At 38.8% G+C, this 11,566-nt stretch overlaps 2 protein-coding genes across 11 annotated transcripts in view; one reads left to right on the top strand and one right to left on the bottom strand.

The window, feature by feature from the left end:
• Positions 1 to 11,566, bottom strand: part of CASK (calcium/calmodulin dependent serine protein kinase) — a 201,447-nt gene that overhangs the window by 95,615 nt on the left and 94,266 nt on the right. The gene's annotated exons all lie outside the window — the stretch shown is intronic.
• On the top strand, positions 6,614 to 8,930 carry GPR82 (G protein-coupled receptor 82). The gene is made up of 2 exons (XM_027636055.1): positions 6,614 to 6,674; positions 7,815 to 8,930. Exon 2 carries the CDS (start codon positions 7,848 to 7,850, stop codon positions 8,889 to 8,891), a length of 1,044 nt encoding a protein of 347 aa, XP_027491856.1. The 5' UTR covers positions 6,614 to 6,674; positions 7,815 to 7,847; the 3' UTR covers positions 8,892 to 8,930.

The raw sequence follows: 11,566 nt of genomic DNA, 5'->3' as shown, positions 1-11,566 counted from the left end.
CTAGTTAGAAAATGTATATAAGGTATATATGTTGCCTAGCTACTTATCTACCTTTTAGACTTGACATATACATTAATAGCTATGTTGCGTTACACATATTCCTTAAAATAAATGGAAAACATAAGCAAAGAAACTACACTGTTTACCAGACACAAGTTTATAACTTGAATCATAAACGTGTTAAAGTGTACCTGGTTTAAGTGAACAGCTGTGCTGGTTTTGGCTGGGGTAGAGAGACTTGGCTGGGATAGATTTCTTCACAGTAGTTGGTACTGGTTGTGGTCTGGGTTTGTGATCAAAATAGTGTTAATAACTATTTAGCTATTGCTAAGCAGCACTTGCACAACATCAAGGACTTCGCCTCTCAGAACACCCACCAGAGAGGACACAGGGGGTGCACAAGGAGCTGGGAGAGGACACTGCTGGGACAGCTGAGCCCTACTGACCACAGAGACATCCCAGAGCACCTGGTGTCAGGCTCAGCAACAAAAGCCAAGCAGGAAGTTTGCCAGGGTTGCCATTTCTCAGGAATTCGCTGGGCATTGGTCAGTTGGGTGTGAGCATTTGGGGATTCCTTCTATCACTTGTTTTTCTTGGTTTCTTATATCTCTTTTTTTTTCTTTGTCTTTAAACTCATTACACTCTCTTTATCACAAACCATGAGTTTTCTCACTTTTACCCTACCAGTTCCCCCTCTCAGCCCAGGGGAGAGAAAGCAAGCAAGTATCTGCATGGGGTTTAGGTGCCTACTGGGATGAAACCACAACAACCCTCTCTGGCACCCAACACGGGGCTCAAAGGGTTTGAGATAACGGCAGATTTGACCAGAGCGTGTCAGAAGGAGAGGAGGGAGCCCCAGAAGGAGTGGTCTGTTCTGCAGCAGAGCAGCCACAAGAATGAGAGGAGGAAGAAGCAAAAGTCATAAACAAGTTTTCACACCTTTACCCTCCTGATTCTCTTTCCCATCCCAGTGAGGGGGAGCAACCAAGTGGCTGTGTGGGGTTTACCTGTCTACCAGGGTTAAACCACAACTTCAAGTTTCATTTTCACACTGAAATTAACTGTAATTATGGTTTTAACCTGCAAAATGGTGTTTTTCATGAGGGCATACAATTATCCATCATTTTGATAGCACAACATAGGAAAATTTATTTGAATTACTTCCCTCACAACATCAGTCAATGAAACCATAAAAGAGGAGTGCAGCTTACATCACTGATAAACAAGTAAGAATTACATTATTCCTGGAACTGGGAAGTTCACATACAGAAGCTTTAGTTTAATGGTTTCTGACAGCATGTACAGAACCAGGACAGAGAGGAGGGAGATGTGTTGTACAAAGTGTACAGAGAAAAAGAAAGGTTGATAATGTTCCACCAATGCAAAATGTATTTTCTGTAGCACTGCAAACCTTCTGCCAGCCTTTTTTCCATCCCTTAAACAAAATCCCAGTTACTGAGGGTTCTGTGGAATCCAAGAGAACTGAGAAAATGCTAAAAAGCTGTCACACTGTTCACTGATCGTAGAGTGGATTGGTAGGAAAACTCTGTGAAGAGAAGTTGTTCAACAGACATTGTGAGAGTTAAGCCATTTTGTGAGGGAAGTAAATCAATCAAATCTTTCTATGTTGTGTTATCAAAATAATTGATTTGTCTGTCCCCATGAAAACTGAGGGTAAGGGATGAAGTTGGAAAAAGCCTTAACACTAACTGCACAGTTAGAGTGGGAAATGTAGAAATAAGAACATCAGTTGCAGAGAAATGAATAATTTTCTACTGTTGTTCTGCAAAGTGAGAAACAAAATGAGGAGTAAATGGTAAGTCTTGGTTCCTTTAAGTTTGCATACAGTAAGTAGTATACCTCTGCACCTATTATAAAACAAAGCCAACTTCTTCATATAACTCTCAAACCACAGATATAAGTGACTGTGCATTAAAATCAAAAATATACTTGCTATTCCTTACACAAAAATTCTCACTAGGTAAAGATGAAAACACAAACATGGTCAACAACAAATTAAAACTCTGAAGAAAAACAGGATCATTTTTGTCAGAGGGTACAGAAGTGTTCTTTATCAGTAAGGAATGATTTTTGCAGCTGTGCTGGTTGGTTTTAGCTTAAACCGCGATAGCAGCCATAAGAAGCTACCTTTTAAAGTATCAGTTTTGCTTTTACTGCAGTGTTTTAGATTTTTATTTTTGCTTTATTACTTTTGCATTTTCACAGAAGCTTAAGAAGAACCTGGAAAACCCAAACAGCTGTTATACACAAACATATTTAAATTGAAAAACCATAAATTACAGTATGGTGCAGAACAACAGAGAAAGCTTCCTATTTGTCTCTGATGATCAACACAGTTTTCATGTTAAACCCCAATTTCTGAAGTTAACAGTAAAAATCCTCATGAGCAATACACAGACAGTTCTTTTTTATAAGCAAATATAGTTGTAAAGACCTTTGGGAGATGTATAATGACAGTAACATTAAAGACCTGAAGTATAAATTGGAAGATTATTTTTATTAGTATTGTCATCCTCAAGCTAAGTTTCCCATACTAAAAGACGTTGCTTGGCTTGTGATTTGCCTGTCCAGGTAAAACAATTACCTGGACCCTGTGAAACACTTAACTCTGCACATTGTACGACAACCAAGGAATTGAAACTGTGAGTGCAACATATCCCCATTTCTATATCCTTAAAGATACCACAGAGCTGCACTGCACACACTTATAATTCAGCAAACAGCATGGGAACTTTCATTTGAGGTCTGTTTTGCTGAACCACAAGGGAAGTTTTAGAAACTGGTGAAAATAAATTATCGGTGAACACCAAACAGAGACCTATGTTAAATCTGCCCAATATTTTTATCTTCACTGATTCAGCACAACGCTCAGCTCGAGCAGATTTAAACATGAGCTTAGACAATTTCGCTTTGATAAGCACTTCTTACAGTATTAAATACATATACTGATTATAGAGAAAATCCTCATTAAATCAAGTCAACAAAAGTGCTGTGCACACACTGGGTCACCCCTGCATGGAAAGCTGACAAGCAGGCAGAGGGGAATCATGGTGCTCTACAACAACTCTCCTGATACAAGTGTCCAACTGGAAATGGTTACTGTGCAGTGCATCTGTCTTAAAGAGTTCATGCAGTCAAAAATACCTTTCAGTTTGAATGTTTAAGGAAAAAAAAAAATTCCCATCAAAACTAAGCACCAAAAGTCAAAGTCCTAGGTAAACTACTTGGTAAATGATTTTTCTGGAAAGAAGACATGGATTGGACTTGTATAGTAGCCAGTGCACCTTAAGAGACTTATCTTGGTATTAAATGCAATACAGTGGATCTTGGGCCTTCTACAGTACAGGCACCTGGACTGCTACAGAGGCCAGAAGTAACCAAGCTGCTGCCTCCTTCCATCCCACAAGGAGCAACTGCTGCCAACATATTCCATACTCAGTTGTACAGCAGGAACTGGTTATAACATGTGACATGATAGGTATGGGTTATAAATGGTCAGCTGAAACACCTTTCACAGAATGGGTCACGTTAAAAGGAACCACAGTGGGTTTCATCTGGTCCAACCTCCCTGCTCAAGCAGGATCATCCCAGAGCGCATGGCACAGGATTGTATCCAGATGAGTCTGGAATATCTCCCATTAGGAAATATTCCAGTGAGGGAGACTCCATAACCTCTCTGGGCAATCTGTTCCAGTGCTCGGTCACTGCACAGTAAAGCAGTTCTTCCTCATGTTCAGGTGGAACTTCCTGGGCATCAGTTTCTGCTCATTGCCTCTTGTCCTGTTGCTGGGCCGAGCTTGCTCCATCCTCTGACACCTCAATTCAGATACTTGTGTACACTGATGGGTTCACCTCTCAGTCATGTCTTCTTAAGGCTAAACAGGCCCAGCTCCCTCAGCCTTTCCTCATTACTGAGGTGCTCCAGTCCCTTGATCATCTTTGTCACCCTCTGTTGGATCTGCTCCAGGAGCTCCATGTCTCTCTTGTGCTGAGGAGCCCAGAGCTGGACACAGCACTCCAGGTGATCCTCACCAGGGCTGAGCAGAGGGGTAGGATCACCTCCCTGACCTGCTGGCAATGCTCTTCCTAATGCAGCCCAGGATCCCATTGGCCTTCTTGGTCCCCAGGACATGCTGCTGGCTCCTGGACAGTTTGTTGTCCACCAGGACCCCCAGGTCCTTCTCCACAGAGCTGCTTTCTAACAGGTCAGCCCTCAGCCTGTCCTGGTACCTGGGGTTATTCTTCTCCAGCTGCAGGGCCCTGTACTTGCCTTTGTTGAATTTCAGAGAGTTCTTCTCTGCCCATCTCTCCAGCCTGTTGAGGTCTTTCTGAAGGGCTGCGCAGCCCTCTGGGATATCGGCCACTCCTCCAGCTTTGTGTCATCAACAAACTTGCTGAGGAGACACCTCCCACTTCACCCGTCATTGATGAGTAAGTTAAACAGTCCTGGGCCCAGTATTGAACCTTGGGGGACACCACTAGTGACAGGCCTCTGACTAAACCCTGTGCCACTGATTAAAAACCTCTGGTATCTGCTGTTCTGCCAGTTCTCAATCCACCACTGTTCACTCATCCAGTCCACATCTCCTCAGTTTGCCTGCGAGGATGTTGTGAGAGACAGTGTCAAAGCCTTGCTGAAGTCGACGAATTTCACCCCTGAGAATTTCCTGGGTTTGGTGTTTTTAGGGCCAGAAAACAAGTTTTCTGCATACAAGGACAAAATGCAACATACGGTGCCTACTGGCATATAAAATCCAGTAACATGTATAAATTAAGAGTTATCATGGTTTGAGAGTATAGAAAATATAAATAATTGATATGAATGATGCACGTGAAGATAATTATGAAGAGTTTAAGAATGAATCGCATAAAAGAAGCACCTGTACCATTTGAGTACCTTCAAATATATTTTAGATAAAATACATATTTTAGAAGTTAGGTGAATGGAAATAGTCCACTAAAAGAATAAGGAAGGTGCTTACTACAGCTTAGAATCAACTGTTACCGTTTTTCTGGGTTAGGTGTTTTTTTTTTTTTTAAAAAACTTATCCCATTCCTTTGCTACTGATCTCAGTAATCCGTTCCAAAATGAGGTCCGATGACTTCACTATAATAATCTATTATCATATAATAATCAGAAAAAAAAATGTAGCATTATCTCTTCCTACAGCATAAGTTATTGTCATTGAATTATAAATACCACAGGCAACAGTCAATAACCAACCAAATAATAATAATAACAACAACAACTAAAAAACCCCTGCTTATGAGAATGGTTCACACCACTCATAGCAAAATTTCAGGATATGCGTTCTTGTAACTAAACCTCAATGGAACATCACAATAACAAGGACTTCTAAGACTATGTAAGAGACTATTAAACATTTAATAAATACAAGACCCTTTCTGTTAGAGCAAATTTTAATATAACCATACATTCAAACATGGAGAAAAACCCAAAAGGTATAATTAAATCTAACAAGAAAAAGACTTAAAGTACATGCAAACTAATTACAGCATTACAACCTAATTACTAATACTCTACAGCAAGTAAATTTAATTATGAGTTCAGTTATGCATTCTAAAGAGGAAGCCAGCATACATGTCCATCATTTTAGTAAAAAAATTAATGAGACTGAACAATAAAATTGATAATAGATCACTGAGGTGAATTCTTACCTCAGTGTATGTTTCAACATAAAGCAAAACTAGCAAAACAAGAACCTTGCAGAATAAAAACTTCTGCAATTTTGGTATCTCTTCTGTTCTCATAAGCAATTTATTTATAGCTGTTGAAAAGCTATACAACCACAGATGTATCAGACAGAAAACATTCACAGGTCTCAACTTTTGCAGACCTAAACAGAGTTTGACTGATTTGTGATCAAACCTATCATCCTGTGGAGGAAGCAAATGGTCCTGTGCACACTTCTGGATGATTTGTATAAAACACTGTATTTTTTAGACAATGAGTCTGTTTTCCCTGACTGATGCCTAGGATGCATCAGCTGAAAGTTGCTTCCCCACAATCCATCTCCTGACTAGACAGGAGAGATGTGCTCCTGTCCCTCATTTGGTCACTCATGTCTGGACATACACTGACACAATAATATTGTATGTGGGCTTCAGGAACACACAGTCAGCTTTGTGGTAGCTCCTGGAGCTGAAGAACTGTTAAATGTCATTGAAAAGACAAGTTTTCACATATAAAATAGCAACTTCTTTTTTTTTTTATTCACATTGGAAAGTGGGCAGTCCTAAAGAGAACCCCTCCAGCCCCCAAAAAGAGGAAAGCACTATATAAGGATTGCAAGATGTTTCTGTGCCTTAACTACATGACCCCAAAGGACTGTTACAATCACTCTTCCACACTATCTCATTTTTTGTCATTTCCCTAATGGAGCTGATCCTGACCTAATTTTTAAGTTTTTTGTACAGACAATATCATTTTGTCTGAACTTTAAATGCCCAGATGCTGTCTGACATTGTGAAAGAAAAGTGCACACTCTGAAAACCTACTGATGTCAGAGAGATATTGTTCTTAGTTGTATTTTCCAGATTCAAGTGTCACCGTTTTCATTGCAGCAGTGGAGACAGAACAGCCATCAGAAATATTTCCTCTCAGCAAAGGAAGGTGCCTGCAGCTTGCACAGGTAAGCTTCAAACTACTACTTTGTTTTACCTGACAAAATTTGGTCATTGACACAAAAATTATCATTAGACTTTTAAATGAGTATATTCAGCAATTGTTTCGTGAATTTAACTCGTCATAAACATTTTGGTTTAACAAGACATGAACTCAGTGCATAGTAAACTGCAACAGCTAGGAAAGTTAATTTTTTAATTTAAGTTTAATTTGCAAGTTGTCAAACACTGCCTACAGCAGAGTTTTAAACTTAGCATCTGGGCTTTTTATCATACCTACACAGAATCCTCTTTAGCATCTGAGTTCATTTGCTTAAAGTTGTCAACAAAAAATTATTATCTGACTGTAAGTTTGAAACCTCTTAATTTGTTCCATATAATTTTATATGAAGCAAAAGCTAACTAGGATACACTGCACTAAAACGTATGTATGATACAAAAGTAAAAGCTCTCCAGTACAGGTTAGTAAGTTGAAATACCAGTTTTTATACACAGTCATTGTATAGAGCTTTGATTTCTTATTTTCAGTTTGAAAATTCAGAAAAGATTGAAAACTGATCTTGGAAAAATAAATATATTGCAGTTTTCGACAACCATTTTATATGTTTACAAATATAGACTAAATGTATAAAACAAGATTAGATACAGACTTGAGCACAAAATAAATACATTTAGCCAGATTCCTACATCATACTGAGTCTAATTTGTACTTAAATGGAGGTATTGGACGCTCCTCTGCATTTCTGCAAAGTAATACTTTGCATTTAATTTGCTTATGTAAACTTTAAATGGCTTTAAATGGTTTCCAAATTAGGTTACAGATGCTCCGGCAGGCTGAGAAATAAACCAAGATCGCAGAAGTTATTGCCAGACCCTAGCCTGAACCTTCAGTTCCTAATTTATTTTGTTAGATTCTATGCACATAAAATCTTAGGGGTTTAACATCAGGCAACTTTTTTTCACAAAATCTCAGTGGGAGAGAACACTCAAACTGTAACCTCACGCAAACTCAAGATGGTAACAGCATCAAACAGCTGTTAGGAACACTGAAAAGTAGGGGAGAAACAGAAACAGCTGAGATCTGAGCAAGGAATAAAAGAGATGTTAAATGAACATTACAGAAGAATAATTTTTTAATTGTTTTTCAGCTCTGACCATTCCTTCAAGATACACTGGCATAAATGAACAATTCAACATGTTTTCTTCAGCCATCACCAGCTACCACTGTAGCTCTACCTGTCATCTACTCCTGCCTATTCCCTGCTGGAAGCTTTGGAAACATTCTCGCTGCCTGGATATTTTCAAGGAAAGTGCCCACCAGGAGAACACAATACATTTACCTGGCAAACCTCGTGACTGCAAATCTGTTTGTATGCAGCACAATGCCCTTCCTGGCTGCCTACTTTGCAGGAGGGAAGCACTGGAGCTACGAATCCTTGGAATGCAGGATAGCACATCACCTCGGGACTCTGGTCATGCACGTCTGCATGTATGTGACCATTATCATCCTGTGCTCAATTGCTCTGAGCCAGTATGCAACGCTGAGGAAGAACTGTGACACACAGTACTCCCAAGCAGTTAATGAAAACCTCTCCAGATGTTTGCTTCAAGCGTTTCGTCAGCCAAAATTTGCTAAATATTTGTGCATCGGTATATGGTTTACTGTGCTCTGCATAACAGTAACAGCTATAACATATGATGTCCAGGCAAGGGCTTTGGAATACTTTCCCAGTTGCTACAACATCCAGGTAGAAGCTAGTGAATTTACTGCAATGATTGCAGGTTCTGTTGCCACTGCATGTTTTTTTGTGTCTTTTATGACAGTTTTGAGGTCATACTATTCTCTTACCAGACATCTGAATAACATACAAAAAAATAGCTGTATTGGACAAAAACATCTAATTTACAGTAAAGTGAAAAGAAACATTCTTGTCATCCAGATGATATTAACTGTCTGCTTTCTTCCGTATCATATTTTTAGGCCTCTTTTTTACATACTGCTTAGACATAATGACTGCCCAAGGTTAAACTACTTAGTGGAAATTAAAAATTTCCTTACTTGCCTTGCTGCTGCTAAAAGCAGTTTAGATCCAGTTATAACCCTTCTGTTAGATAAAACATTTAAGAAAAGTCTTTATGGTCTGTTTACAAAATCCACACCAGAACATCAAAAACGTGACGTTGATATTTTCACTGAAATGGGAAGGAATATGGAAAGATTTTAGTAACTATAACTATCAATAAACTGATTTTAACTACCTATGGCCATGTTTTGATATGAAGTGGTAAATATTCAAATAAAATAATAACATATTGTATTTTTTTCAAATCATCTTGCTTGCTACATTAATATTAGCCATAATAAATTCAATGTGTATATCCAAATGAATCCAAGCAATCTGTACAGTGAAGTGTGTAATACCCATCCATTCATGAAATGCAAAAGATATTTTATGTTTCACCTATTGACAGCGTTTTTACCTAAAAAATCAAGGAAGAAGGCAGAAACTAGGTTGAAGTTGAGGACTCAGTTCTTGCCCATCATCAAAAAAAGCCCCAGGTTTTGGACACACGTTTCCTTCACAAAAAAGGCTGAACAAAGCATAGACATTTGCCCTGGAATGGCTGAACCACAACTGATGGCCAAGTAACTACAGCAAGACTGAATGGAGCAGTGTAAGTCCTCCAGATGCTCAGTGCCACTGACAAGACTGGTTTTAGATCAGCAGCTGCAAGTCTGGGTGAGCAAATATGTTCACTACCAAAGCACCCTTATAATTTGCACAGATACAAACTCAGAACCCCAAACTTCTGTCCTTTCTTAATTAGATTTTATAGGGAATGGAGTTGCACTTGTTAGGATACCTCAGCACGTGGTTGACTGTGGTTGTTTCTCTTAAGACAGAGTTGTTGATGGCAGCATAGGCTGAAATCATTCTTTCCCTAACCCTTCTAGTAACAACCACTTGCTCCCCAGCACTTATCAAAAAGGCAATAAAATGAACAAAACTTTGGGAACTACTAATCAAATATAACATTGTGATAGACTCTTAGCAAGATCTCACTCCAACATTTCTACGTAGTGCCAAAAAATGATACACGCCTTGCTTTTCTCCTACGCAGTCTGTTCAAGATTATGTCTCCTTTAAATTTTTTAATTGCATCAAAGTTTTTCTTGTTTGAAATGGTGGAAAAGCTTTTGTGCAGTACAGGCAATTCAAGAAACTACAAATTGAGTACTACATTGGTCTAGCATTGGAGAGAATAGTTCGTGGAGGAAAAATCCCAGAAAACTTGAAAGGCATGAGGGAGAGACAGAAAAATACTACAGTGTAACACAGTTGATATGGCAAACTTCTTGCATTGTTTAGACATCCTGTGGCCAAATCAGAAGTTAGAAGGTGACTTGTCAATTGCATAGTAATTTAAAAAAAAAAATTAATTTCCATTGCAGTGAACACAAAATCCTAAGGCAAATATGCACAGCACACACTTTGCAAAGCAGTTTAAAGACTCCAAGTGCCTGTCTACTTTTTGGTTAACCCATTCCAATGTGCTGCATGGGTAGCCAGCTCATCAATCAGAAGATAAATGTTTTCTGACTGTCTGGGCAAATGACTGAAACATATAAACCTACTGACCAGAAAGCATTAAATGTTGAGCTCTAAGAAGGCCAAGCAGCATAAACATAATTCTCAGCAAAACTGCTTCTGATCACCCAGCAAACAGCTAAAGGTACACTAGGAAAAGAGCTGGACAAAACAGAGGGACTCTGAGATAGGAAGCAGAGGACTAGACATAAAGAGGAAGAAAAGTGTCTGCCTGAATAAACACTGAGAAAAGGTACTGAAAGCTTTATTCTGGGAGTCTCTTAACTTCTGCACTGAATGAGGAAGAGCTCCTCAGAAAAAACATGGCCAGGTAGGACACTTAGGTTCCACCCCTGTTAGTGATTTTGCAGTCTTAATAACTTTAAAACAATTTAATATGTAAGAAAATCCTCACCAAGAAGTTTCTACTGGATCTCAAGGATCTAATAACCTCTTGAAAATACAGAAGAAGCACCAGTCATTACTGAATGTTCCCAGAAACCATAAAAGAAGTTCAAAGTGAAAAGAGTAGAAGGAAAGCAACATGCAACAGATTTCTTGTTGTGGTAGTTTGGGTTAGGCCTTCCTTGGTGACCACTTTGTAGCCAAGGAAGGGTCTAGATTTACCCAGTATTCCCTACGATTTTTACGTAAACCAGACTATAAGAAGAAAGGAGGGAAGGCCCAAACTACCACACTTGTTTTGCATATTCAAAGATTGGAAAGAGAAGATGGTTTTACAGAACAGTTTCTATTCTGGTAATTTTTTAATGTAGTTGAATATAGTTATAAATACATAAATACATATCCACTAGTTTTATTCATTTCCCAGATATGCCTAAAAGCAGAAGTGTAAGAGTGTTAAACTACTGGCAAGATCTGAAGTGCTGAACTACAGGCAGTTCAGGCAATGAAAGACAGAAGTGGTAACTGCGTGTGCTCTCAGAATTCATATGGTTAATTAAGTTCTGTACAGTGCAAAAATCAACATTGAAATCTATGCACAGATCAAGTCCCAAGTCACCCAGACCAACTCAGATTTGTATATGACACACAGCACAGTGCATAAGGTTTAGTCCTATTCCCTGGAAAAAGTGTTTTTACTTCCAGTCACAGAAATATTGAACTGAATCTTAATAGCAGAGAAGGCAGAATTCATGTATTTTGCTTAAGCAGTTTCATCTATTTACATGACCATGTTGCAAACAAGCATTCATACCTACCAAGATAACCTACAGTAAAAATTTTGGATGTCTGCATTTTGCTGACAAGTTTGCCCCAACTCCAGTTGCACGTCAATCAATTTGCTA

Source organism: Corapipo altera, unplaced genomic scaffold (assembly GCF_003945725.1).
Source record: "Corapipo altera isolate COAL_440 unplaced genomic scaffold, ASM394572v1 0, whole genome shotgun sequence".
Lineage (NCBI taxonomy): Eukaryota > Metazoa > Chordata > Aves > Passeriformes > Pipridae > Corapipo > Corapipo altera.
Note: the sequence above shows the minus strand (reverse complement) of the source record. Positions and strands in the feature narration are given on the sequence as shown.